We start from the raw sequence: 27,476 nt of genomic DNA, 5'->3' as shown, positions 1-27,476 counted from the left end.
CCAGTCGGTCACGGTGGTCCAAACAGGGACACGTCAAGAGGCTTCAGAGGAGTTTCACGAAGAAAATTATGGGGATTCACTGAAGACATTACAACTTTCCTGAGAAGGCAGCAGTCAGGCTCAAGGAACCGAGAAGTAAGAACTTATTAGGTGAATGATTTGGACTAATGTCTTTTGAGATGCATGTTAACGTATATTTCTGATTCTACCATTGGCTAATGGTAGCTAGCATGTTAATCTGGCTAACCTGCCCTTTAGCTATATGGAAGCAATTTGACTGCGAACCAAAATTAATGGGTTTGCCATTTATTTATAAAGCGAATGAATGTATCGAGTGTTCATCGACACCATCTACCGAGTGAGTTGCTGTCATTTGCTAACGCCTGGCCGTTTGACATTAACGGTAACGTAAGCTCCAACCGGGCGATAACTATGGAGCTAGCAGAGCTTAGCAGAGCCCCGACTCCATTCATTTCCATCTGTCCAGTGTTCCACTGTTTTTCATTCACGTTTTCATGATGTTAATGTGTAAAACCGAGAAGCAATGTGGGTCAAAGAGGATGCTAATTTTTGTTTTCGTTTTCTCTTTGTATTTCCGCCTGTTTTATTCCAGCGTTCGTAATGTGTCGCGTTTTTTTTTTTTTTTTGTCGAAGCTGTGATTTCTAATATTATGATTTCTATTATAATTTTCTGATGTCTATTTATAAGTGCGAAGGTGGCAAAGTACACGATGTTAAGATCAGCTGACCCGTGTTAATTTGCATTTTTAAATAGATCACACGAGTTGTAGCGCGCTGACACCGCGGAACAAAACACCTGTCTGGGGGACACTGAAAACACAAGCGCCTTGTAACTCAAACTGTTGTGCAGCGATTTTAATATTAAAACACTTAAAATTTAATAATAACCCCAGCATATATCAGATCCTGACCTATACTGCCATTTAAGCAGTGAAGCCAAAGTCACTTATTTTTGAGCCAGACATGTTTAGTTGTGTATTTAAGCAAATAAACTACCCATATGCTCAGTTTTTTTTAATCTACAGGAAAAATGTACTGCTCAAAAAAAATAAAGGGAACATTTCACTTTAACTTTGTGTGTGGCTCCAAATCCAGGCCTCCATTGGTTAATAAATTTGATTTCCGTTGATGATTTTTGTGTGATTTTGTTGTCAGCACATTCAACTTTGTACAGAACAAAGTATTCAATGAGAATATTTCATTCATTCAGATCTAGGATGTGTTTGAGTGTTCCCTTTATTTTTTTGAGCAGTGTATAATACAATTATAATAACTATAGTTCATTCAAGTAAGTGTGATGAGTCATTGATGCAATTCAAATTACTTTGATCCAAACCAGTAGCCATTAATTGTTCCCACAGACCTTTTAATGTCGGCAGAAAAAGTGTGGGAATGAGTGAGTGAAGTTTTGTTTGTTTATTGCATATGGAGAAAACCCAGCACTGCCCTTCCTTGACATTAGTGAATTTAACACATGCCTGTTGTTTTTGTATATAGTCACATATCCCCGATGAGCCCGGAAATTTGGAAACTGTCGTTCCTTCTAGATTGATCAAGACTTTATTACTTTAACAAACCTTTCAGGCTGGCACATCCGTAGTAAATGAATCATTAATTTTGGTTGACAAGCCTTTCAACCCGAGTGGTATAAATTTATGCTTTCTAAAGCTAATAACAGGGCAGTTTGTCCTCATGTTGTTGGCTGTGTCACTCTTTAAACTTCCTGACAGGGGTGTGGGCTGCAGGAGCAAAGTTAAATTTAAAGTTGCAAACAAATGCTGCATATGTCATTTCCTGAGGAAACCCTTGTTTTTAAATTGAACTAAATCCTACTCATCGGTGCCCTTTTTAGTGATCAACAAATTTTAATTTCTTTACTATTTAAAGAGCAAGTATTGGTGTCCTTAAAAAAGGAAAAAAAAAGCTTTACTTTCTGTTATAAAAGAGGTATGATTTGAAAATGTCAGAGTTAACATTTACACTCTTTGTTTTGTAAATGACTAATTCCCAGCAGCTAGGAATTTTTGGTGCACTGTGGAAAATAAGCAAGGAAATGATACTTGGAGGAATACTAGGGATTATTTATTAGCACTGCAGAATGTGGAAAAATTGAAGAGGGCTCTGCCTGTTTTAGGTCGTCTTGGTTTAATTATACCCACATAATGAGTTGGAAGAGGTAATTCCAGTTTTGTGTTTATGCTTGAAGTAGTGTAACATGAACCTAGTCAGTGACTTATTTGGCTTGGTCACTTTGTGATTATGTTACAAGTTATATTATAGATGACTCTGGATGTACTTATTATATAAGATTTTATTTTTATCATAATCATTTTAAATATTTTTATCAAATTAAAAGTTTCTATGTTCATTGCTGCTAACTTATGTAGCTTGGTTATTTGCTATTTTTCATGTGCTATAATATTATAGTGGTCTTTTATCATTAGAAGTGAAATACATTCAGCTTACAGGACTTTGACTTTCTATGCTGTTCTGTTCTGGATATAAGTTCAGACTTGAACATGTTTTTAAAATGTTTCACAAATCAAAGGTATTTTTTAGCTAAACTCTTCTCTGTGTTCATTAATAGGCCTGTCAAAATTGTAAAACAAATTTGCTGGTCGATAAATGGTCCCAGAAGTTATTGAGTTAAACAATAATGTTGATGTCACCCACACAAAAGACTGACTCCAAAATGTACTTACTGAATGTTAATAAATCTTAGATCAGTATGGAATTATTCAGGCTAGATCGAATTATTTTACACTAAAATAGACTTTGAGTTCGATATTTAATAATTGTATGCAGTGCAAGTTATTTTAATAACAGAGAACAGCCAACTGCTGAAACTGTGAATCAAATGTTTACATTATCTACATATCTACAGGAGAAAAAAAGAGTTTATGGATTATTATTTTGTTAGAGTAATCGTTTTGTAGATCACAAACTATTTTAACACAACTCTTATAGAGTTTTCAGTTTTGGTTCGATCGGTGTAAATGCTTTAGATACCAGTGTGCAGCTGATCCAGTTCAAATTCCTTCAAAAACAAAGAAAAACCTTTTCACTTACACTTTTTACTCAGTCTTCAAATGTTCTGTTCAGTGCTTACAAACTGTTCTTCCCTTGCTTTTGACTCACCATTTATTTATTGTCTACTGTATACCCATGAGGGTCCTTAAAATGCTAATTTAGCCATGACGAAGTGATGCTGACAACAAATGAAACATGCAGTGTGAGACACTTCCTCTGGATGAGAAAATTATTCCGCTTTAATATTGTGAGATCCTGGTATGTCCCTAGGCATTGTGTGCATCACACTTTTGAAAAAATATCCTTACCATTTATTAATTTGTACTTCATTACTGTTTTTTCTTTCAAAATGAGTTTTAGCACAACAAGGAAATAAGTCTACAGCTCTATAAGCCCAAGTGCTTCTTTTTGGTTTGTTTACAAAAGACTGAGCAGATGAGACGGCGGGGTTGGGGCCCTTTTTGGAGCAGCCTCACGCATTATTTTCATCCTGGGCAGTCAGTTGGGACCCAGACTAGCCAGAGTGATCCTGGAGACCAGATCAGGGAGAGCTCCTTGACGAGAAAAACATGTTTTTGTCATTACTAGTTGGACTGCATTTCATCAGTTAGTCCCACAAACCTTTCATTAGACTGTTCAATGTAGACATTCAATCATCTCTAATGTTCTCCTGCTTTCAGTGTTTGCAGTTTGTTTTGTAATCGCCTGTTCATTTTGGTGAAGCATCTTATTGATAAGGCGCAGCAGAAAGCATGTTGAAGTCCAGCACACTGGATCAACTATAGGCTGACCTTAGCAACTTGGCGTCGTTCACCTCCACCTCTCTTTTGATAAGTCATGGACAAGAACACACAGTGAAAATTGTAATGTACATGTGACAGAAAAATGGTGCAGACGACAGCGGCTTGGCATTCCCCCCTTCTCCCCCCCGAGCTTTTACTCTTATCAGAAGAAAACATTGCGTATTCGTACAGAGGAAATGGCTTCACCTTATCAGCTGTACACTGCCACTGTAAAGATCCCATCCCATTGGCTTACATTGCCGTACCCTGGCAGCTGACTGGATGAGTACAAGTACACGTTCTGAAGAGAAAATCCCAGAAGAAGGATGGCGGTGTTTACGACGGTCTTGCACAATTGCCACAAGTTCCAGATAACGTATCTGTATTTACCTCAGGGGCAATCATTCAAAGGTGAGTAGGTGGGTCCTATTGAATATTGGATTCAGCATGGCAGCATTAAACTATCGCCGGGATCCAAAGGCAAAAGGTATTGGTCCCAGGAGAGTATCCTGAGGTCTGTCATGTACGGCCTCCGCTCCACTTATTTGAGATGAAGAGGCAGAGATCCTGGGCAAGCTGGGAGCTCCTGGGGAGCAACACAGAGGACAACACAGACAATAGTGAAGCTGATGAGTCGTCCTCTCTGAGGTCATCTTGGTCCCTGGTGAGTCTGAAAGGGTTTTGTAATTGGTCACAGCTTATGGTAAAAGACTGGAGACCCTAATGTTGTCTAATAACTCAGTTTTGTGAAAATGGGACTGGGATTTAAAAATTTGTGGCTCTTCTGGTCAACTGTGTTTTTTGCTTAGTTCATAGAACAAGGCAATGGCTTGAAACAGTTCAACCATGTTTGATGCGAGGCCTTCTCCTCATGTCTGCTCATGTTGAAGACTGATTCTTTTCATCTCATTCTCTGTATTAATATGGTGCAGTTTTTTTAAATGCATTCTTAGACTTTTTCTGAGTTTTTCTTAGACTTTACTTTGTCATTCAGAAGAGCCGACCTTTGGATTTGTAATTTTACAGCTTTCTTGTGACCGTTATCTTTCACTTTTAGTTTAACTGTAGTTTCTAAATGAGTTTTTTACCCTCCTTGCCAGGGAGACTATTTTTTTAGTGTCTCCCACACAATCTCTTCTCTTTTTTTGGTTTGACCTCGTTTTAATGTGCATCTTACCTAACCTGAAAATGGTTTGAACTGTAGTTGCACTGACAAAAAATATTTAGCAATTTATTGAACTGCTGATTGAAAAGAATGCATCAATTTGTTCGTACTTGTTTTTTGTTCTGTTTGGCTGACATAAAATTGTATAACACATTTACAGTTATTTGATAAATATCATTTTCAATTCAGTAAAAATCTGATAAAGTTGAAGAATATGTGTTTTGATACATGAATGGAAATATTAAAATTTTTATTCAAAGGTGCTGCTTCTAGCAGAAACCTGTTTTTTATTTTGCTGTCAGGATGTTTTTGATTTTAAAACAAGCCTTAGACAAATGACTATGTAATTTTATATAACTTTAAAGTTTCAATTTAACAGTTTAAAAAATGGAAATCAATGGTGGTCAGTAAAAGCCTGTAACTATCAGTACATCTCTTATTCAATTGTGTTCACATGACGAGTGACTGGAAAGCAACTTTCGTGGTCGCAGAAAACGTCTTCCTAGCATTGACCTCTTCTCACTTGCATTTAATGAGATGAGTTTGTATGTTGGCTCAAGTTTTTCCAAGCTCTTTACATGGCAGCTTTATTGGAAAACATCAGCAAGTTCAACACCAAAGAGATTATCTATCTATATGTTTTTTTTATCTTTTTCAATATCAAAATGTATAGGTTGTAAAAGAAACTTGTTTGGAAAGAGAGCCAAGATCATAAAATTAACATTGGTCTATTTGTACGCATTTGTTTTTCATTTAGTCTTATGGAAAAATTGCGTCCATCATTGAAACAGGTTGATGTTAAATGATTTTTTTCTTTATTTTGGTGACATTTAGGTGCATACATTAGCAGCTTGCTCTATTGAGGTTAATATGTCACCAAATGTTCATATTTATTTATTCTGCCCTTGAAAAATTGCCCCACTTGCTCCTACCTAAATCCTCTGTTAGTCCTCTCATGGTGAGATTGCGAACAAAGGTTACTGTGGTATTGGACAAAATCAGGTTATATAAACATGATTAAGTCAACTTGGGAATTTGTTTACTGGCTTCACCAAATTAGACCCTGACCCAGCAAACTGAAATCATGTTTATTTGTGAAGTTAATGGTTACACATACAGCCTCTGTTGCTGTGCATCAATAACTTTATCAAATTCAGTCTTGGCCTGTATGCCATTTTCTTTGCTTTAGTAATTTCAGCAAACTGCAAAGAATAACTTTCTGCTTAAACAAATATATCTGTAAGGATTAATGTTTTGAAAGTTGAGAAATACTAGTTCTCAACCACATTTACAAATTTAACAAGGCAGTAAAACATGAGTAAAGCAGTTTGCTGGGAGTTGTGACTCTAAACAGAATGTCAGCTGCTTCCAGTTTTGCAGAGCAGTGGGACCTCTGTTTGGGGTTATCTCATTGTCTTGGTCCATCCATTTGCCGCTCGCTCTGTTGTTGCTCATGTTGGGCAGTGGCCAGAGATAGGAAAACAATGCTCTCTGTCAGTCTTTAGGTTCAGAGAAACAGCTGTAGCGAAGGCAAGCAGAGAGAGAACTAAAATCTGACGGGAAAAGGGGGGGAAAAAGGACAAGGTTACTTCATAAACAGTTGAACTGAACTGTATTGTTTTGTGTATTCAAAAGATCTTACTTTTAAATGTAAGTAAAAATAGTTTTTTTTCTCTTCCCCCCCTTAAAGACGGACACCATGAACTACGTGGGGCAATTGGCTGGTCAAGTTCTCGTAACGGTCAAAGAACTGTATAAAGGCATCAATCAGGCCACGCTGTCGGGCTGTATTGATGTCGTCGTCGTCCGCCAGAGAGATGGGACCTACCAATGTTCCCCATTCCACGTGCGCTTCGGCAAGCTGGGTGTCCTGCGCTCTAAAGAGAAAGTAGTAAGTAACTTTTTGTCCTCAAGTTTTCTCCTTTATACTTTTATGTGGATTGATGGTTTTAAAGTTCTTGTGGAAAAAGCATTTCAAGATGTATTACATAATTGCCTTTATTTTATCTACAGCTGAATTCCATCTTGGTGCCCAGATTTTTCTTTTTAAACTGTTTCTCTTTTGAAACTGACATGTCTAGCATATGGACATTTTTGATTAACTTTCAACATAGATGTATCAAAATCAAATTCTAGAACTAACTGTTACAGTTAAACAGCAATGTATAAAATAAACTAAAAGCATATTTCTGGACTCATCCCCATGGTACAACATCTGTTATCTGGTTGCTTCTACAAGCAAGCAGCTTTCAGACTACCAGTTAGAGCTTTTTGCTAGCAGTGTGCACAAAGTTAATTTGAGCTATCACTGAAAGATAAAATGATTGACTTATCTGTCCTTGATTGATTTTTCATCTTACCTGCGTCAGTCATGAGTTAATTGACAATGGATAAGCAGTCTGCATAGCAGTTTAAAAAAAGTCAGCTGTTGTTTTTCAGTAGTTTAGTTTTGCTCAATATTATGTTTTTCTTCATGTGTGAAAATATTACACGTTTCATTAAGGATATCCAGGCGGTTTGCGTGAGCTTATCAACATTACTGTGGATTACATAACATTGTACTTTGCTCGATGTGCTAAAACCCTTTTTCCAGTCGTAAAAAGAGCAATGAAAACATATTTTATTGTGATGCAAAGAATTTGATTGGAATAAAACTAACACAACCAAGTTATACATCTGATTGCATACAACTAGTGCTGCACTTGTGCCCAAATCCAGCCCTGAAAGACCGCTGTCTAATAGTTTGCTCTGCAGATGTTTTTGTGTGTTACCACACCTTACTTGAATAGATGAGTTATTGCTAGGCCTCTGTGGCACATGACACCAGGGAAGTAAAACACCCATTGGAAACGTGTGTGTTGAAGCATGGCCACAACATAATCTGAGGAAGGTGACCCTCTAGGAATTGTTTTGTGGACCACTTCCCTGCCTGCAAACAACTATATTTAGTACTAATGAGGTGAAATATATTTTTCATGAGCTCATTACGTAAAACCTGTCATAGAAATAATAAAAAAAAAGATGTATATCATTATTTTGTCCATAAATCTGCGGTCCTTATCAACTGCTATGGTGCAACTCATTCATTAACAAAAGTAGATTACTGGGTGCAGCCTTGAAGATGCGCACTTGTTTTTTTATTTCTTTTTTCAGTAATATATGCTGCAGTTTTTAATCATCTACAAGAATGGCTCTGGCTTTCTATTAAACAAACACATAGAGATCACAACATGTGACTCCCCCAGTACAGATGGAACAAAGGTGTTTCTTTTTTCCCAAAAATAGTTGATACTATTTCTGTTTTTTCTGAGGTAGCTCAATTAATATTGGCTTTGGAACAGTTAGGTTATTTTCAGTGCTTGCTTCTCACGAGGGTATAGACTATTTTTGTAGCACATTTTTCATTAGCCTAATTGCTGAGAAGGGGCAGAAGGATGTGTCCCGTTTGGTAGAGATGCTTCAGTATCAGGAGAGAGATTTACATCAGTGTATTGTAGCATGCCCATCTTTTTTTTAATTTTTTTTTATGTCCAGCACATTAAAATTGGGACTGGCATTTAAAGTTAAAATGCAATTTAAAAACTAATTATGAGTTTTCTTTTTTTTTTTGACACCAACAAAGGGATAACCATTCAGGATCTCCAAAACTCCCTTATGTCGTGTGATGTGCATATATCTAAAACAAGTTGTAAGGATGAATTAAAATGTCAGCTCTTCAAACCTTTTGACTGGTAGAGTACTTCCACGCAAAAAAATGATCTCTAAGAGAATGCTAATTACAAAGGCTCAAAATTTGTCGGTATTGATACTAAGAAGAAGAGTACTTGTCCTGCAATAGGAGAGTTGTGCGTTCGATTTCAGTTTCTTCTGCTGTTGCATGTTTAACTGCAAGTTGTAAGAACGTGTGAGCTGTTGTTTGTATAACTTGGAAAGTGCAGCCTATCTTCAGTTTACTTGCCATTAGTACATTGTCTTTTTAATCTGAGCAGAGAAATGAACCAAATCTTAGAAAAAGCATACAGATAAAAACTAATTTGTCATGACCATGAAATTGTACTTCTCATGTTTTTTTTTGTTTAGAAAATGGATACATCAATGTGGATGGAGTAAAAATTTACATTGGTTTACTCGAATGAATGAACGAAATATTTTTATATCAGTGCCCATACCTATAAAATATAATTTGAGTGAAGCGCTTGTTTAGAGAGAAAATCCGTTTTACTTGGAATACAAGAAAAATTTGTTTTAACTTGAGTCTGTCTACCCACCTAGCTAGAATGCTGATGGGCCTGGAAAGGAATGAATGAGTTGTTTCTATGGCAACTGCTCTACAACTTGAATGCATGGGGGAGGGAAGAAAAGGTCCTCAGTGGCTCACAGAAGGGCTGTTGTGTAACGAACATTTATACCTGTTCCTAGGCACAGTTTTCAAATCAGTGAGGACTGCCGCTTTGTGTATTTATAGCCTTTTGGGAAGTTATTTCATGAAATATATTTGTCTTTTATATGCAGACATTTTTCAACATTAATTAGTCACTTTGGAGGGCAACCACAAAGTATTCCTTCCATTTGAAAATATGAATATTAATTGAACACAGTTTTACCATGGAAGCTAATATCTTTCTCTAATTTGTGCTTTGCACGATTAAAGTAAATTAATTTAGTGAAACTAGTGCAAGTTCATGTAATAAATACACTAATCAATAGCATCAGCTGGTACCCATTACCTGTGCTGAAAAGTAGCTCAAGGATGATATTGGCAATGAGCTGTTGGAGTGAATATAACCACTTGAAGTGAATCTAACCTCTCACTGACTGTAAGTGGATAAGCAGAAGCCTCATTTATTCTGTCTCATTATTAATTAGAGCCTGAAATTCAAAGCCACACTCGGATTAGTTGCTATAGTTTCCTTCACCAGGTGAAATTTCATCTCCAACCTGTAGAAAAGTTTAGCACAACATGGAAAAATCCAAGCAGCAATCTATTAAAGAGAGGACAAAGAACATTCTGGTGGCTGTGGTTTTCAACCCAATATTGATGATCTGGTGTCATGTTGCAGAGCACTTGTGTGCCATAGCCAGCCTGGTCTGTAGTGTCTTCCAGATGTTACTACTTTTTTTTTTTTTTTATTGTGGTGTTAAATTACAGAATGGGCCCCATTCCACCGGGGTTTCCCCAGCAAACTCAAAAAGCCTTGTTTTATTGGCTGCTCCACAAAATAAAAGCCCTGGGGACTTGAATGCTTATTAGGATTTATAATCCCTGAGGTGAAACATGAGCTTTCCTAAATAGCTTATGTATTTTTTACTTTAAGTGCCATCTTTCTGATTTTTAGATTGCATAGCTGATTAAACCATTGCTTTCTTGGCAGACAAAATGTAGACTGTGGTTGGCTCAGCTTAGCTATACATGAATTTGTCCCTATGCGAGAAGTTGAGAAAGAATACCTTTGGAAAAATACAGCAGAGAAAAAAGACATTTTTACAACTTGTACTGTTGGCATCTAACTGCTTTTTTTTTTTAATCGTCTCCCATTTTACACCCCTTCTTTTTGTTGCTTTCAGGCATAAATGCATTTCTGAAGCACTGTAATGTATCTGATTTAGGGCTGTTGTAAACGAATATTTTAGTAATCGAGTAATCTATCGATTATTCTTACGATTAATCGAGTAATCGGATAAAAAAATTATAAAATGAAATATTGGTAAATCTGGCATAATACCGGTGTTACTATCAGATATCAATCAGTCCAATTTTTCATATTTGAGCATCCCTAACAGTTGCTTTTTTGTAGTTTAGAAAACTAACCTGTAACAATAATAGCTCACTTTCTAAGTTAACCAGAAGAAAAGTTATAGAAAAATCTGAAATTATATTGAATTTAATAACAAAGAGGCAGGCTCACAAATATGCTTATAAAAAATGTCTACGATCCAGCTTTTAATTTATGTATTCATCTTCAGTGAGTTTAATAGATTAATTAAACTCACCTTGCCACCTAACCTGTCAGGCTTTGGGTTTGAAAATACGGGAAATGCCGCCTGGAGTGGGAGGAGAGGGCGAATGAACGAACGTAAGATGGGGTGGAGGGGAGGAAATAGACCAGCGGACTGACGAACCGTTAGACCGGGGGACGAACACGGGGGGAAGCAATACGGGATATTTACGACACCTTCACTGGTCACACTCAGAAACTCATCTACCAGCCATGTACGATGCGCTCTGCCAGCTACATTTACACGGTAAGCATCAGCTACTCAGCCGCCCGCCCTGTTCAGGCTATCCGCTCACCTCAGCGCTCTTCCCGCCGTTCGCTTTCAACCAGCAGCCCCGGAGGAGAAATGCTGCCGTACTCCAGGCATTCCCCCAGTCATTTTAAGGATGCTTATTGGTTCCCCAAAAACGATAAAAAGTCGGGCATTATCATCAATCAATAAAATCCCCACGGGCCAATCTTGAAGATTGGACTTTATGCCGCTGAGACTTAGCTTTTGTCAACAACTCAGAGGCGGAAGTGAGAGCTCCGCGCAACGCAAATGAAGTCCCGGCCGGAACACGGTGCGCTAAATAATAAAACATAAATTAACGAAGCTTCGAGGCAGGTAAATTTTCCTCGAGGAATTTTAGTAATCGAGGTACTCGAATCATTCGAGGAATCGTTTCAGCCCTAATCTGATTGCATACATATTGAACTTCTCCTTGTGTAAAATAGCACTCCAAACTATTTATATTCATATTCAAACAAGAACAAAAATCATATTTAAAAAAAATAAAATAAAAATAAAATATATATATATATATATATATATATATATATATATATATATATAAAAATACATATAGCTTTTGGACCAATCAGACCTTCAGGTAGAAAGCTTGAAAGAGCAAAATGGAGCAACTTACCTGCACAATGTTAAAACTTCCTGTTAACATCTGTCACTCAATGACTTGCCCCCTGAATGAACCACAGACAAGTCTTGACATGCAGTGGAGAAAATATCTTGCCTTTAAGTTTTTTTTTTGCACTCGGCCTGGTGTGTTCACTGAGCTCAACAAAGATCAGTCTTTTGAGTTTTAGACTAAAATGGAAATTCTTTCAAATGGCCTCAAACTGGCCATCTTAAACCACTGTTTGCCAAAATCATCTTATAAAACCCACTGCCAATGTAACTGATTACTTTCTTAGTTTTCATGTTGTTGTTTGATGTTGTTACAAATATCAGCCTGAATTTTCTTTAATGTTTTCAGATTGATATTGAAGTGAATGGTGATCCTGTGGACCTGCATATGAAACTTGGTGACAACGGAGAGGCATTTTTTGTCCAGGAAGCCGAAGAAGAAAATGTAAGCGTAACAAATACACACATCATTAATTTGGAAATAAAATTAAACTGTTTATGACTGAAAGAAAAAAAGTTAGTTCAAGTTTCAAATAATGCATTTGAGAAAGCAGTTAAGCAGTTTATTATGCCCTTTTCAACAAACCACTTTCTGATGTGTTTGTAAAGAAAACGGCAAGGTCTGTATTGAGAAATCCACCCACTTTGTTCAGTTGACACATTTGACAGTTGCAAATGTTTCTCCTATCATGACAGCTACTTGCGTTGCATTGGTACTTGCGTCTCTACTGTTCTACTGTTGCTTAAGCTTTCAGCCGCATATTGACAAATTTCCACTTCAGCAGATTATTCCTGCCCACTTGGCCACATCCCCAATACCTACCGAGAGTCACCTGTTCTGGATCTCGTCGGTCGAGAACCGGGCACCTAAAGATCCAAATGATGATGATCCTCTTGACCAAGAAGACCCACCTGAGCCCCCTGCTCCCAGTGCCACTGCCACAAAAAAGAAAAAAAGACGAAGAAAGAAGCACAAAGGAGACCCTCGCAGAGAAGAGCTGACCCCACCGGTGTCTTCTGGTAATTCTGTCGCTGCTACAACTGCTGCTGTGTCGGGCACTGGACAAAACGAAGAGATTTTTGAGATGGATCTCAGCTCTGATGAAGAATCCGCACCACATGTATCGAGGTAGTTTTGGGTTCAAGGACTGCTGGGAAAGGTTTTTAACAACATATATATTTATATATATATATATATTGCATTCTGGATGTAGGTCACCTTCAACTTCAACAATCCGTGACATTGACCCCAAACTGCCTACAGTCAGACATAATCTGGAAGGTTACCCGCTGTCCGACAGCGAATGGCCATCAGGTGATGGGTACGTGTAAAGCTAAGCTTTGCATCTCGAGTTGATCATAGATGCATAAAACGTTTTGCTCATTGTTTTTGTTTCACTTCCTGCCTTTTCAGCCATAGCTTGTCTCAGGCCTTTTCCCCAAAGAGTGACTCTGAACTGGTGATGAAGTCTTCAGAGAGTTTGTTGAGGGCTGAGTCCCATATGCAGTGGACCTGGGGGGAGTTTCCAGAAACAACCAGGGTAAGCACTTCTTTCCTGTAAAAGTCACAGCAGATGCCAATTTACCATGTTTTCTGAAGTGACATCTGCCGTTTTTAATATTTAGGTCACACGCAAAGAAAAACCTGAACCAATAAAGACGGTGACCATCACCCCATCAGAAAGCACCCACTTCCGCGTCATCCTCAGCTCAGAGGCTATGGCGAATGAAACGGAGACTGAAAAGGAAGATGGAGGCCCCTCAGTGTGTACCATAGTCAAGCCTGAGCCACGTACCCCTGTCACCACTGTAACACCTGACAGCCTAACGAGCATCAGCACCGTGACGTCAGAGAGTCCTTTAACCCCAACAGAACCTCCTGATGTCCTTCCATCCAATGTGACCACCTCCACCCCTTCAAACAGCCAACATACCGATTCACCCTCCAAGAAGAAAGGTACGCCGGGTGTCACACATTCTGGTTTGCAGTGAATAAAAAAAATAAATGAGCAGAGCCTCACAAAGCCCTTGAACTTTGACATATTGTCACATTACAACTACAAACTTCTGTGTATTTTAACAGAATTGGTTATATTCGACCAAAACAAAAGCAGTGCATAACTATGCAGTAGAAGATGAATGATTCCTGCTGGTAAATACAATTTAAAAAATGGCTCCTAATTGGTAGGCAGTCCCTGTCTTTTCAACCTCATTATAAATGTTGCTGTTCTGTAGATTGCACGTTGTTCATCTTTGCTACTGGCTCACTTATGTCGCCAACCCATAGAGATCCATAGGCAGAAATCAAATACTATTCAAAATTCAATTGCAACAGGTTCTGCAAAGCATTGGCTCAGAGTAGCTGAATAGAACGGCACAGATATTCACTACTTTTGTTGTTTTAATCACACAAAATCTAAAAAAATAAAAAATAAATAAATTGTTTATGGTTGTAATTTTGTATAAGGTCATTCTAAAGTAGCAAGTGATTTTATGCGTTATATGCAGGAGTCCCGAAGAGGAGTCAGCATCAGGGTCCAGAGGACATCTACCTAGATGACCTAAATGTCCTTGAACCCGATGTGGCTGCAAGATATTTTCCGAAGAGGTTTGTTCACGCAAGAAACACTTAATACGCTCACTTCTTATTTATTAAACATGCGCTATATTTTAAGACTGGAAATAATATAAATTTCAACCTACGACTTTGAACATCCTTAACTTTTTGTCTGCCTTTCTGGTCCGTTCGTTCTTTCTTCCGTCAGTGAGTCTGAGGCAACAGCAAAGCACTGGATCGACTCAGAGATGCGTTCTGGTTCCCAGTCTCCACAGTCCGTGGGTAGTGCAGCTGCTGACAGCGGGACAGAATGTCTTTCTGACTCGGCCAGTGACCTCCCTGATGTCACTCTTTCTCTGTGCGGAGGTCTCACAGAAAATGCTGAAATATCCAAAGGTCAGCAATAAAGTTTGCCTGCTGTTTTCAGATAATAAGACATTCATATCAGCTCTTTTATACGCAAACAGATTTGTTTATTATCGGTTTAGATACATGTTTGTTAAAGCCTTTCAGGTACAGAAACTAAAATGTGCTAGATACTGGTTACATGTTACACTTTACCTGTAATTAATTTTGAATTCCATCTGTGTTTGCAGAAAAATTTATGGATCATATCATCACATATCATGAGTTTGCTGAAAATCCAGCAATCATAGACAACCCTAACTTAGTTGTAAAGATAGGAAATAGGTTTGTAAGCTTTTTGTTTTATTCTATCTAATTCGAAAGCTTTGTTTTGTAGGAGTTCATGTGTCTGATTTAGTTTTTGTTTGTTTGATTTTAGGTATTATAACTGGACACTAGCTGCACCCTTGATTCTAAGTCTACAGGCATTTCAGAAGAATTTACCAAAGGTATTTTTTTTTTTTTTGTGCTAAATTTATTTTGTATCTTAATTATTTACTAAATTCAAATAATTAACTCAGTAGTAAAAATATTTTTTGTTTTTGTTTATAGGCCACAGAGGAGGCTTGGATGAAGGAGAAAATGCCAAAGAAATCAGGTCGCTGGTGGTTCTGGCGAAAAAGAGCAGACAGTTCAGTCAAACAGGTAGGTATATGCTCTCATAAGTAATACAAGAAAACACTTTGCCCACATTTTATTAACAGTATTTTTTTTCCCAAATCTTGATTCTAAGCTACATTAATTGCTCCTAATACCTTCTCTTTTCTTTTTTTTTTTTTTTCTTTAGTCTGAAACAAAGCTTGAAACCAAGGAGGAGTCTCAGCTAGAGGAAGGAGAACCCTCTATTTCTCACGAGAAATTGGCTTTACCGTATGTACTATGCATTCATGTTTAAAAATGTGGAAATATTGAACATCAAACTAAATCTGGTCTTGGCAAGGAATTGGAATAAAGACGTTTGTGAATTCAGGTGCATCTCATTAAATTAGAATTTTAAAAAGTCATTTCAGGTATTCAATTCAAAAACTGATGTATCAGATTCTTTATACGCAGTTTTATACTAGAGCTACCATTAAAGGAGTCTGTCTTTGGGATAGCTTATGGATTTCGTCTTTGAATAATTGATCTAGTTATCTTTATTTATTCATTTTGGGTTTAGCGTTAAGTTAGCACATTAACACATGGAGGTAGCTTATCAGTCAAATCTGGGCCAAAAATGTAATCGATAGAACACCTGTCTAACTTCAGAGCGCGTTCAACAGCTTGGGGGGAAACAGGGTCACTGTAGTTTTTTTTTTTTTTTTTTTTTCTGGCTCATTATGATCCCTGCCAACAGATCTCTGCTTCTTCTCCTGTGTCACTCTGCTACCGCAGTGCATAACAAAACTTAGAGTATCCAGACCTCTTTTATAACCAGACTTGCTTTTGAGTGACTCGACACACTAATGTACAGATGCACATACATATTGAAGGGATTCGCTGCACACACGGCACTTCGGAGGAATACTGTTGTAACGTGTGTTAAGAATTTTATGGAAAAAAAATGAGATCCCCAAAAAGGCAAATTTAAATATCAACATTGAGAATTAATGTAGTTTGCAACACTGTAAGATGAAATACAGAGGGGATACATTTTTTTGCACATTTAACTTTACATTAACATTCTTGAATACGATACTGAACGTCGAGCTTCTTTATCATTGACCTTTTTATGGTTTCCCCTCTTGACAGTCTACTGGACGACTCAAATTAGTCGTCTTCAACAGGTTGCATCTGTTTTCTATTGGTATTCCGATTTTATAGAAACAAAATTTAGGATCATCAGCAATAATCCAAAATCAAAATTCTCATCTCATCTTTTAATAATTCACTTTTTGTATTGACTTACGGAAATAAGTTAATCCATCTATGATATTTTGCTTTGAGATGGACCTGCAGCCTGTAACTATAAAGTGACTTCATTTAATGTCTATAAGTTTTATCACTGTATTTTTTTCACTAGTATTTTATGGGGTAAATAATTAACATAACTGTCCTGTAGGCCGAAAGCAGGAGACACCTCGAGTGATGAGGAATCCAAGGAGGTCAGTGCTGCGTCCTGCCAAGAGAGGCTGCAGCCAGCAGAAGGACATCATTCCACCCCCCACACTTACAGGAAGTCACTACGTCTTTCCTCAGATCAGATAGTAAGTTCTTTGTTACTTTCTAAAATAGAATAGTTGTTCTTTTGTCTCATTATAGTTTTTTTTTTTTTTTCTTTTTTCATTTTAGGAAATGTCGTAGTGCTTTGATGGCGCAAATATCTGACCTTTGCACTGTCTAAGCATCTATTCTGTGTTTTAGAGCTCCCCCTGCTGGCTATATATATATATATATATATATATATATATATATATATACACACACACACACACACATATACAGGTGCTAGTCATAAAATTAGAATATTGTGATAAAGTTCATTATTTTCCATAATGTCATGATAAAAATTAAATTGTCATATATTTTAGATTCATTGCACACCAACTGAAATATTTCAGGTCTTTTATTGTTTTAATTTTGATAATTTAATTTTAATGATTAATTTTGGCAAACAGCTCATGAAAACCCAAAATTCCTGTCTCAAAAAATTAGAATATTATGAAAAGGTTCTCTGAACGAGCAATAAAAATAATCATCTGAATCAACAAAGTAACTCTAAACACCTGAAAAAGATTCCTGAGGCCTTTAAAAACTCCCAGCCTGGTTCATTACTCAAAACCGCAATCATGGGTCAGACTGCTGACCTGACTGCTGTCCAGAAGGCCATCACTGACATCCTCAAGCAAGAGGGTGAGAAACAGAAAGAAATTTCTGAACGAATCGGCTGTTTGCAGAGTGTTATATCAAGGCACCTCAGTGGGAAGTCAGTAGGAAGGAAAAAGTGTGGCAGAAAACGCTACACAACGAGAAGAGGTGACCGGACCCTGAGGAAGATTGTGGAGAAGGGCCGATTCCAGACCAAATTAAATTTTCATCTCCATAAAACTTTTCAGCAGATGGAAGCATGAAGTGCTCCAAAATCTTCTGATAGCTGCACACGCCTGTGCACAGTGGCTCTGGATGTTTCTACTCCAGACTCAGTCCACTGCTTCCCCCAAGGTCTGGAATCGGCCCTTCTCCACAATCTTCCTCAGGGTCCGGTCACCTCTTCTCGTTGTGCAGCGTTTTCTGCCACACTTTTTCCTTCCTACTGACTTCCCACTGAGGTGCCTTGATATAACACTCTGCAAACAGCCGATTCGTTCAGAAATTTCTTTCCGTTTCTCACCCTCTTGCTTGAGGATGTCAGTGATGGCCTTCTGGACAGCAGTCAGGTCAGCAGTCTGACCCATGATTGCGGTTTTGAGTAATGAACCAGGCTGGGAGTTTTTAAAGGCCTCAGGAATCTTTTTCAGGTGTTTAGAGTTACTTTGTTGATTCAGATGATTATTTTTATTGCTTGTTCAGAGAACCTTTTCATAATATTCTAATTTTTTGAGACAGGGATTTTGGGTTTTCATGAGCTGTTTGCCAAAATCATCAAAATTAAAACAATAAAAGACCTGAAATATTTCAGTTGGTGTGCAATGAATCTAAAATATATGACAATTTAATTTTTATCATGACATTATGGAAAATAATGAACTTTATCACAATATTCTAATTTTATGACCAGCACCTGTGTGTATGTATGTATATATATATATATATATATATATATATATATATATTTGTTGCGCTTGGTGCCAGTAGGGGGCTCTAAAGTCCTGTGCAAATTTTTGCATTATGACAAAACTATTTGTTCAGCAGACCATTGCCTATGTTTGGGTTTTCTTCTTGTGAATGAAATAGATTCTTCCTCCAGATGGCCTCACATTTTTCATTCTATTTTTTTATTTTTTTTTTCCCCCTAGGCTAGTTTGAAACTAAAGGAGGGACCAAATGACGTGACATTTAGCATTACCACTCAGTACCAAGGCACATGCCGTTGTGAGGGGACCATCTACCTGTGGAACTGGGATGACAAAGTCATCATCTCTGACATTGATGGTACCATCACCAAGTAGGTGTCTCAAAAGAAAATTTAGAGGCTCAGTAGGAAATAAAAGTCCAAAACTTTGAAAAAGAGTCTGTCTTGCATTTTTGTTTTTTTCATTTAGTGCAGCGCATATGGGAAGTTGGGGGGATTATTTTTGGAACACTTTATTGGGTTTCTTTTTTATAAATGCATGCAAATGTACTGGCTTACCACACTGCATATTTTTAGAAACTGCTATTCATCCTTTTGTCATGCTGGAGCCTCTTTGACTTTTGCTGCAAAATGGTGATCTATTTTAAAATCAGTGAAGGCCTAGATTGTCAGTCTTGGATCTTGCTCCGTAAACATTCATTATGCAGAAGTGGAAACGTTCTTTTTTTTTTTCTTTAGCAAGGCACCATCTGTAGCTCAGCACGCTTTATTGTCACTGATATAACTTTCAGTTGTTGGTATTTATGGCTTTCAGCTTAGATGATCAGATTAGACTGCAGGGCAGACAATATAACGCTATATATAAATATTTGCAACTCGTGTGGAAGCTTTGCTGCAGTGTTCACATTTATTGTCACTTGTTCATCTCGTTGATATTTTACTACAAGTCTGATGGGGAAAAATCTCCACATGAGCAGAATAAAATTTATTGTGCTGCGAGTCCCATTTCAATCAACCAATCAAGTTTATCTGTGTAGCACATTTCAGCAGCAAGGCGGTTCACGGTGCTTTAAATAATAAAAGCGCTAAATTTGAAAGAAAATGCCATACAGTCAACAATTGAACAAACATTACATTTTGATGAGTACCATCAGCAAAATTCTACACCTCAAATATGTTGGTCAAGACTGCAATAGTATTGTAGATTACATTATAAATCTCTGCGGATAATACATGTTTTTAATTTTTAAAAATTTTAAAGAACTTCTTACTTAAAACTATCCAGAATGTTGTGCTTTTTTTCTGTTTTAGAAAATTATCTCACCGGTAGTTCCTCTTTTGAACCAAAACTGATGTCTGCAGCTTATTTCATGCCTGTTCTCTGACGTTTGACATCAAACAAGTCCAGATCGACTGGAGCTTATTATCTCAGCAAACCCCAAGGCCAGCATGTGACGTGGTGCTCTTTCAAGAACAGGTTGAAAAGTACAGGATCTATAATGAGCCCATTTACATCTCGTTCTGTCAGTGCACACAGCCATAAGCTGAGGGTGACTCTGTGTCTTCCCCATGGGGCCAGTAATTCTCATTAGCAAAGGAAATCCCATAAAGTTTTATATTCACCATGAAATGTTAATGTAGTGGGGTGTGGCTTATTTAACCTTCTCTGAACAGTCTGTACTAAGAATCCTATATATTTTTCTTTTTGCATATTTAAGCTGTGACTTTACATCTCTTCCATTTTGCCTTTTGAGTGGCCTGCCTCCCACTTGGAGGCTCTTCAACATAATGTCAATAATGTGCGTTTGTTTTTTAGATCAGATGTGTTTGGACAGATTCTCCCACAGTTGGGGAAAGACTGGACCCACCAGGGCATTGCCAAGCTGTACCACTCCGTGGCCGAGTAAGTGCACAACAGCCGGGATTAATTACAGGGACAGAATGAATGTTTGGTCAGCGGTTAGGAGTGCCCGTCTTTGATTCCCAGTTGGCTTTCTGTGGAGCTGATATTTCCTCTCAGTGTTTGCGTGGGACGCTGTGAAGTGGATGACTCAGTGTGCTCAACTATAATCATGACTTAATTCTCGCTAAAAGAAACATTAACTGGATTTCTAAGAAGTAATTAAATTTGTAGTCCTAAATTTGCTGCTTTAAGTAAAGATTAGAAAAATTACCGCCACACAGGAGAAGCCTCGGTGACTAGGACAGTTACTGTAAAATCTGCACTTGGGTAACAATAAAATTCTTGGATCTTTTCTCCTGAAGTTATGGGTTATGATGATTATGGTGGTGGTGGTTGTTTGTGCAGGCTTGGAGTCATTTTCTCTCATTCGCAGGAATGGCTACAAATTCTTGTACTGCTCAGCTCGGGCTATCGGCATGGCCGACATGACGAGGGGCTACCTGCAGTGGGTCAACGATGGAGGCATCATCCTGCCGCGAGGACCGCTCATGCTGTCTCCCAGCAGCCTCTTCTCTGCATTCCACAGGTACAATAAAGTGTGATGATGGCCAACACTTTCCTCCAGAAAGTTCTCGCGCACATTCAATTCTCATAATACCAAACCTTTGTTTTCTCTCTTGAAGCCTGGATTATTTCTTTGGTAAATAGAGACATATTTATAATTATTTAATACTTGAGCTTATGTATGTTAAGAATCTTAGCTGATATTTTGTAGTGAGGGTATAAATGACAATTTAATTCTATTTGCTAATGGATTCAGACAGAAAAATTCATATTTTCTGATCAAAATGTATTCGGGGTTTAAACTAATCATTTATCATTGGATAGCTTGCAGCATTTTTACTCATGACATCTTGTTGACTGGTGAACCAGTCTAACCCTTCACCTTCTGTCAGAGTTGCTAGTTTTGTGTGGACTTTGCTGTCAGTGGTTTGTTGGCTTTGGTACATAATTTTGTCCTCGCATATCTTCTGTTTTTAATATACAACAATCTGTACTGGTTTATCATCAGATGTGATCTGAAAAAGTAATGCTGCAAAAGGATGTAGTAGATCCGTGTTTATATTTTAATTAAACACTGCTTGGGTGTACTTTGAATTGTGCGTCAGAGCCGTGGGAATGTTTTACATCCTTGAAGACTATACTTTGTAGTTGCTATGGCAATGTACTTTAGTCTTGTATCGATGGACGTCAGTAATTTTCAAATGTTGCCTTTTCAAAATGAGTGTCTTATTTTATTTGCTTCAAATACAGACCTTTTTTTTTTTATCAAAGTATTTTATTAGGGAGTCTTGGCATCTTTGGGTTGTGTTTTATTTGTCTATTGAAATTATAAATTTAATAGAATGGATTATTAAAAAGTATGTTTGACATAAAACAACCATTTGACTTTAATATAAACAGAGGACTCATGAAACTTGTTTTCTTTTTTTTTTTTTGTTTGTTTTTCAGGGAGGTCATCGAGAAAAAACCAGAGATCTTCAAGATCGAATGCCTTACAGACATCAAGAACCTGTTTCAGAATAACAAGCAGCCTTTCTACGCTGCCTTTGGGAATCGAGCTAATGTGAGTTAATGCGTGTTAGAAAATCTCAGACTGCCAGATATTGAAGTGCTTGTTTTTTTACATGAACTGCTTTTTTTTTTTTCTTTTTTTTTTTTATATATTACTACAAGCCGTTGCACTCAAGGGTGTATTGCAATGTCAACATGACTCTTTGGCTATCAGTTAGCAGACACAAACAAGTGAAATCAGTACAGGGCTGAACCAGAGTTGAGGTCACTTGGTAAGTTTGAGTCTGTGTGACTTCATGTGGAAGGGAGGGAAGCTTGGGCAGAGTATCATCCTTTTCTGTCTTCAGCTGCATAAACACATACACCCCATGAAGCAACCATAGACACTGTTGCTCAGCAAAGGGGGGAAAAAAACTAAATTAAATAAACAAACACAAAAGCTGATCTATTCTAAACAGCTGAAATATTTCCATCGAATGCTCTTAGAGGAACAAAAACAGGAAATATGTGATTAATGTCAGTGACATATCAGTGTGCATGATTGAGGTTTATCAACGTTTCTCTCGAGTGGCTTTCCAAAGCTTTTATAGATGTTCTTTATTGGGGTTATAATTTTTTTTTTTTTTTAAAGGCGGTGAAGAGACCCTGATGTGTTTTTCCGTCTACAGAACATGCACACCCAAGACATTTAACACTTCATTTGGATTCGTTTCAGTTCTAATTTTCAGCATGTGCAGTAAGCCTCTTATCATCGTCCCCATTCAGGATGTTTTTGCCTATAAGGAGGTTGGAGTCCCGCTGTGTCGGATCTTCACAGTTAACCCCAAAGGAGAGCTGATCCAGGAGCAGACCAAGGGCAACAAGTCATCGTGAGTAAATAAAAAAAAAAAAAAAAAGAATGATCTCATTGAAACTGCAAGTCACGGTCTCACATGGACTTTTCTTCACTTCCTCACACTCAAAATCAAAGCTCTATACTTGCTTTGTTTTGTCCTTAAGTAGCTCATGGTTGTAACTGTCTCAATTATTCTCCAACTGCCTAATGATGCTTCTGTTAACACTTATTTTGTTGACATTTAGGTTACTCTTACTCTTTGTCTTAGACATAAAAAACCTACTGTGAACTGTGAGCAATTGTGCTGCTTCTGGTCCCATTTAAAGTAACAAAAGTTCAGTTTTCCAGTTGCTCTCAGGTTAACCAAACAGAACCACCTAGATTCAAATCAAGTTGATTTAAGAGCGACTTCTGCTCTGACGATCCATTTAGGGCAGAGCGCAGGGTGAAGCTGGGGGGGAGCAGCAGAAAATCTGAAATGAAACATTCATACTGTGCTGATGCTGTACACAAATCCAAATGCACTTCAAAAGCTGAGATTTAGTTCAGGCCATTACTCTGTTTGGGTTCCGAGATTAGAAACTGAGTTTAAGGCAGGATCAGATCAAACCAGAAAGACGGATACACAGTATTGAGTTTTTAACAGGACTTGCATAATATATAACCATGACCTCCTAAAGTAAAAGGTAGAGTAGTTGGATTAAAGTGTGAATTAATATTATCAGACTAAACATACAGTCGAAGACATGACTTAGTAGTTTTTCATTTTTTAACAGTTCTAAAACATTAAAATGATAAAGTTTTTGTTTTTAGTATGACCCGTCAGCTACTGCCAGCAGAATCATACAAATGTATCATTTACAGACATATATTCTTTTGGAAAAATTGAGCTCAGCAAATGATTCAGCCCTCAACAGCAATTATAGTTACTCATATAAAGGCTTTAAAATGAATGAAACGACCATTCTGACTCTAGTTTGACTTTGCTCCAAGCTCAATAACATCTTATTGTCTGTATGAGATGGAAATTACAGGCTTTGCAGCAGTTTCATCAGGGACTTTATGCCAGTAACACCATATTGGAATCAAATATAAACTCTCTTACAATAAAATAGAACTTTTCAAAACCTTCCTACATACTAGGAATCAGTCATTACCTAAATGCATGTTTGGAGTCTTTTACTGTTGGATAAATGTTGTACATCACTGCTTGTAAGCTGCTTTTCTATAAATATGAAACGGACTAAAATTCTCTAACACGCTTCTTTCCGTCCACAGCTACGGCAGACTTAGTGAGCTGGTGGAGCACGTTTTCCCTCTGCTGAGTAAAGAGCAGAACGAAGCCTTCGTGATGCCCGAATTTAGCTCCTTCTGTTATTGGAGACAGCCGCTACCAGAAATCAACCTCGACGAACCGCTCTAACCGCTGCACAGACTCTCACCCAGCCATTCATCTGTGCGGGACGAGGCGTAAACAAACGTGGAGTGGATCCAATAGCACTTAGGCACACGACTACGACTACCAGAGAAAACAGGGTTAAGACGAAACTTAAAACATAACTTGAAAACTGTATTTATTTTTAAACGAGTGGAGATTAACATCAGCTGAAACTTCAACCACTGGAAAACGGACTAATCGCTTACTGGTGCCAGGTCGCTCTGCTCGACGACCGGCCTGTAGTTGAGTGGTGCAGGGATAGCAATCTAAAATAAATATTTTTTCAAACAGAATACTTTTAGTAACTCAGAAGGCACTCAGTTTCCTAATTTAATTTTATTTTACACATTTCTTAATTATACAGTGTGAGAGGAGTTTGGTGTAGTGAGACCTGACGAGAAAAGTGAACACGGATTGTAACAGCTGACTGATGTCAGATTTCCCCCAACCGTGATGCTCAAACTCATTGGTTTGCAGGAGCCTACTGTAGCAACGCTGCTTGAAGTTCAGTTTTTCTGACACTCTTTACTCACATCGCACATTTCTATTGGCTTCTTCTAAAGGTCATGAACTACGTGCGCAGTGAGTTATGTTCGATATTGTTTGTAATCGAGGTAAAAACTCCGTGTATGCCAAGAATGTATGGATCCGCACTTGGTTGCGGCAAAATGAAGCAGCTTCATGGTTTATTGTCCAGCGGTTGTTGTAAAATGTTTGTTCTGTTGTACAAGCTCTGCAGACCTTATGTGTTCTGTTAACAACAGTAATTATTTAAAATTAATATATTAAGTTATTGATTTCTGTTGTAATTCCATTGCTTGTCAGGAAAAAAAAAGTCATTTATCTCCAGTGTAATGAGAAAATACTTAAAATGGTATTTTGTGTGGTTGGCCACAAATTCTTGCGCGCTTAACCAGAGCTGCTCAGCTTCGTGTCCGATCTCTCTTCAGTCATGTCTCCCACAGCAAGCTGTTTATTTTATTTAATGGTGGAGCTCTCGACATGCAAGGCACATAAAGATTCCTAGCAAACCTCAAAGTCCACAGCTTTAGTATTAATACATGTAAATATAAGCGATGACGCTCAAGTTGCGACAGCGAAGATGGGGCAGATCCGAAAGCAGCTTAAAAATTAGGGATTTCCGTTTGAAAGCTTCTTCTATGAAAGATTATAGGATGTTGGTGTGTGTGTGCATGCATGCGTGTATGTGTGCTTACCTAAATCACTGAGTGCTGCTGGTGGGGTGGCAGTAAGTATCCTGCACTCCTTCTTTATTCTCCCTCAGTGGCTTTTCCGAGACTTGTCCAATGCACTTTGTCTAAGCTGCAGACTTAAACACTTGCATCTAACCAACATGCTTTTCATAGGAGGTAACCTAAAGTATGCCATCATTACAAAGTGAAGAGTTCTACTTTTGTCTTTAACATCTATCAGTTTTATCTCGAATATAATGATTTGAAGAAGTGTTTTAACAGTGGAGGGTTTTCTTGTTTTGCAAGTCAAAACTGAGAATGAAATCTTAAAACAAACATAAGGCTGTCATTCCGACCGCCCCCTCCCCCGTAGCTTCATTATGCGTGTGTAATTGTGCATGTTTATTAGTATGACAGATAATATGAGAACTGATGGAGTTTCTTTGATGAGCAGAGGAAGAGATATTAGTTCTAGTTTGGACATAAACAGGAAATACTTGACTTGGCTCTTCCTTGGCTTTCTGTGTGATTTAAAAGAACATGATTTAATGACCAGGATCATATCTTTCTCCCGAGTACAACATAGGATGTGCTTTAGAGAACTGAACAAACGGAACCAGATTACGTGGATGGAAAGAAAAAAAAGAAAAAAGAAGCACAACGTAAAAGCTATATAGCTACATCTAGTTTCTCTTAGTTCGAATAGTGTTGCTCTGATGTTTTGTGATATATGATGTGTGTTTTTTTGATTCCTTAGCGTCTTCTCTACAAAGTTTGAAGTTAGATACGTTTATCTTAGAATTAACAAAAGGAATTTCATTCTTTCTATGAAAGTAAAGCATCTTGTGTGAAAGAATCACACTTCATCCTCTATGATTCCAGGATATATAGTATAAAATGCTCTCACTCACTGCTGTGAAAAAGGATCCGGTGTATATGCTGATCAAGTTTTTCTGTCTCAATGCCTTTTTTTTTTTTGTTCATGTCATTTCTTACAAACGTATATCATAATTTGTTTTGTTTGGATGTAACGCTTGCTCTTTGATTGTTTCTGACAAATATAAACACCTTATATGTATGCTGTGTTTGATTTGTATAGAGATGTGGTTTAAAGTATGTTTGAAGAAACAAATCTCTGGTAAGAAGAAGAAAAATACAGGCCTGACGAAATTAGCAATATGTGGCTTGTGGTCTTATTTGTATTAAATATCTCACTAAATCCATTTGTCTCTGAATCGCTTCTCATTTTAAGTCAAAAGTTAAAACCAAAGGCTGCTGGAGTAGCTTTGACTTTTAGAACCGATACTTGATGCCATTTATAAAATGCATAATATATATATATATATATACATATATATATATATATATATATATATATTTTAGATCAACTCCCTTAGGTTGTTAAATATTTCACAAATCTTACTGAACATCAAAGATTTATAGAAACGGTAAGCAGAGCAGTTTTGAATTAAAATCAGAATTGGGCTTTTAGGGCTTAACAGAAACTGAACTGATGTTCTCGTCTTGGGAACATTTTCCAAATCTCAGGAGTGACGGGGGGGAGTTGGGGAGAGACTTTCATGCACACCCACTTTACGCAATATTGCCAGGGAGGATTTTTGCCTTCTAACCTCGTCTCTCAGAACAACTTCTGAAGGTGGCCAAGTTTGACATTTTAAAAGAATCTGTTGCAACTTCTGTCTTAATGTTATTTACAATACATTTGTTTATCATCTGCAGTTTCTTGGTATCTACAGTAGGGGGAAAAAAGGAAGCTCTTGTGTTGGAATACCCACCAAAAGTATTCACTCCTAAACTTTTCTCATTGTCACACTTTATGCTCAGGATCTCTTTAAGAACACAAGTGGAGAATAATTGTAGAGTGGAGATAACAAAACATGGGTTTTTGATTGTTGAAAAAATGAGACAATTATGTTGCAACACGGTGAAGCTCCATCTT

At 37.6% G+C, this 27,476-nt stretch overlaps 1 protein-coding gene across 4 annotated transcripts; it reads left to right on the top strand.

The window, feature by feature from the left end:
- Positions 1-26,739, top strand: lpin2 (lipin 2). Of its 4 annotated transcripts, none has more exons than XM_014996899.2 (20): positions 1-135; positions 6,689-6,889; positions 12,248-12,343; positions 12,681-13,027; positions 13,113-13,220; positions 13,313-13,439; positions 13,525-13,855; positions 14,407-14,506; positions 14,664-14,851; positions 15,052-15,145; positions 15,240-15,309; positions 15,413-15,505; positions 15,648-15,730; positions 16,902-17,046; positions 18,796-18,944; positions 20,389-20,475; positions 20,909-21,061; positions 21,988-22,102; positions 22,816-22,919; positions 24,164-26,739. In XM_014996899.2, exons 2-20 carry the CDS (start codon positions 6,698-6,700, stop codon positions 24,306-24,308), a joined length of 2,727 nt encoding a protein of 908 aa, XP_014852385.2. In that variant the 5' UTR covers positions 1-135; positions 6,689-6,697; the 3' UTR covers positions 24,309-26,739. The 4 variants fall into 4 exon arrangements, with proteins under 4 accessions (XP_014852385.2, XP_014852384.2, XP_014852383.2 ...); XM_014996898.2 differs by having other exon boundaries at positions 22-150; XM_014996897.2 differs by lacking the exon at positions 1-135 and adding an exon at positions 4,134-4,497 and having other exon boundaries at positions 12,684-13,027.
- Positions 26,740-27,476: the final 737 nt, after the last annotated feature.

The sequence above is a fragment of the Poecilia mexicana genome, unplaced genomic scaffold (genome assembly GCF_051168715.1).
Source record: "Poecilia mexicana isolate PSO_F unplaced genomic scaffold, ASM5116871v1 scaffold_17, whole genome shotgun sequence".
In the NCBI taxonomy this organism is placed as follows: Eukaryota; Metazoa; Chordata; class Actinopteri; order Cyprinodontiformes; family Poeciliidae; genus Poecilia; species Poecilia mexicana.
Note: the sequence above shows the minus strand (reverse complement) of the source record. Positions and strands in the feature narration are given on the sequence as shown.

Coding starts and splice junctions, on each gene's coding strand:
- lpin2 (XM_014996896.2), top strand. CDS start 4,384: ATGAAGAGGCAGAGATCCTGGGCAAGCTGGGAGCTCCTGGGGAGCAAC. Junction 6,890..12,247: donor TGCGCTCTAAAGAGAAAGTA/GTAAGTAACTTT, acceptor TAATGTTTTCAG/ATTGATATTGAAGTGAATGG. Junction 14,507..14,663: donor GCAAGATATTTTCCGAAGAG/GTTTGTTCACGC, acceptor TTCTTCCGTCAG/TGAGTCTGAGGCAACAGCAA.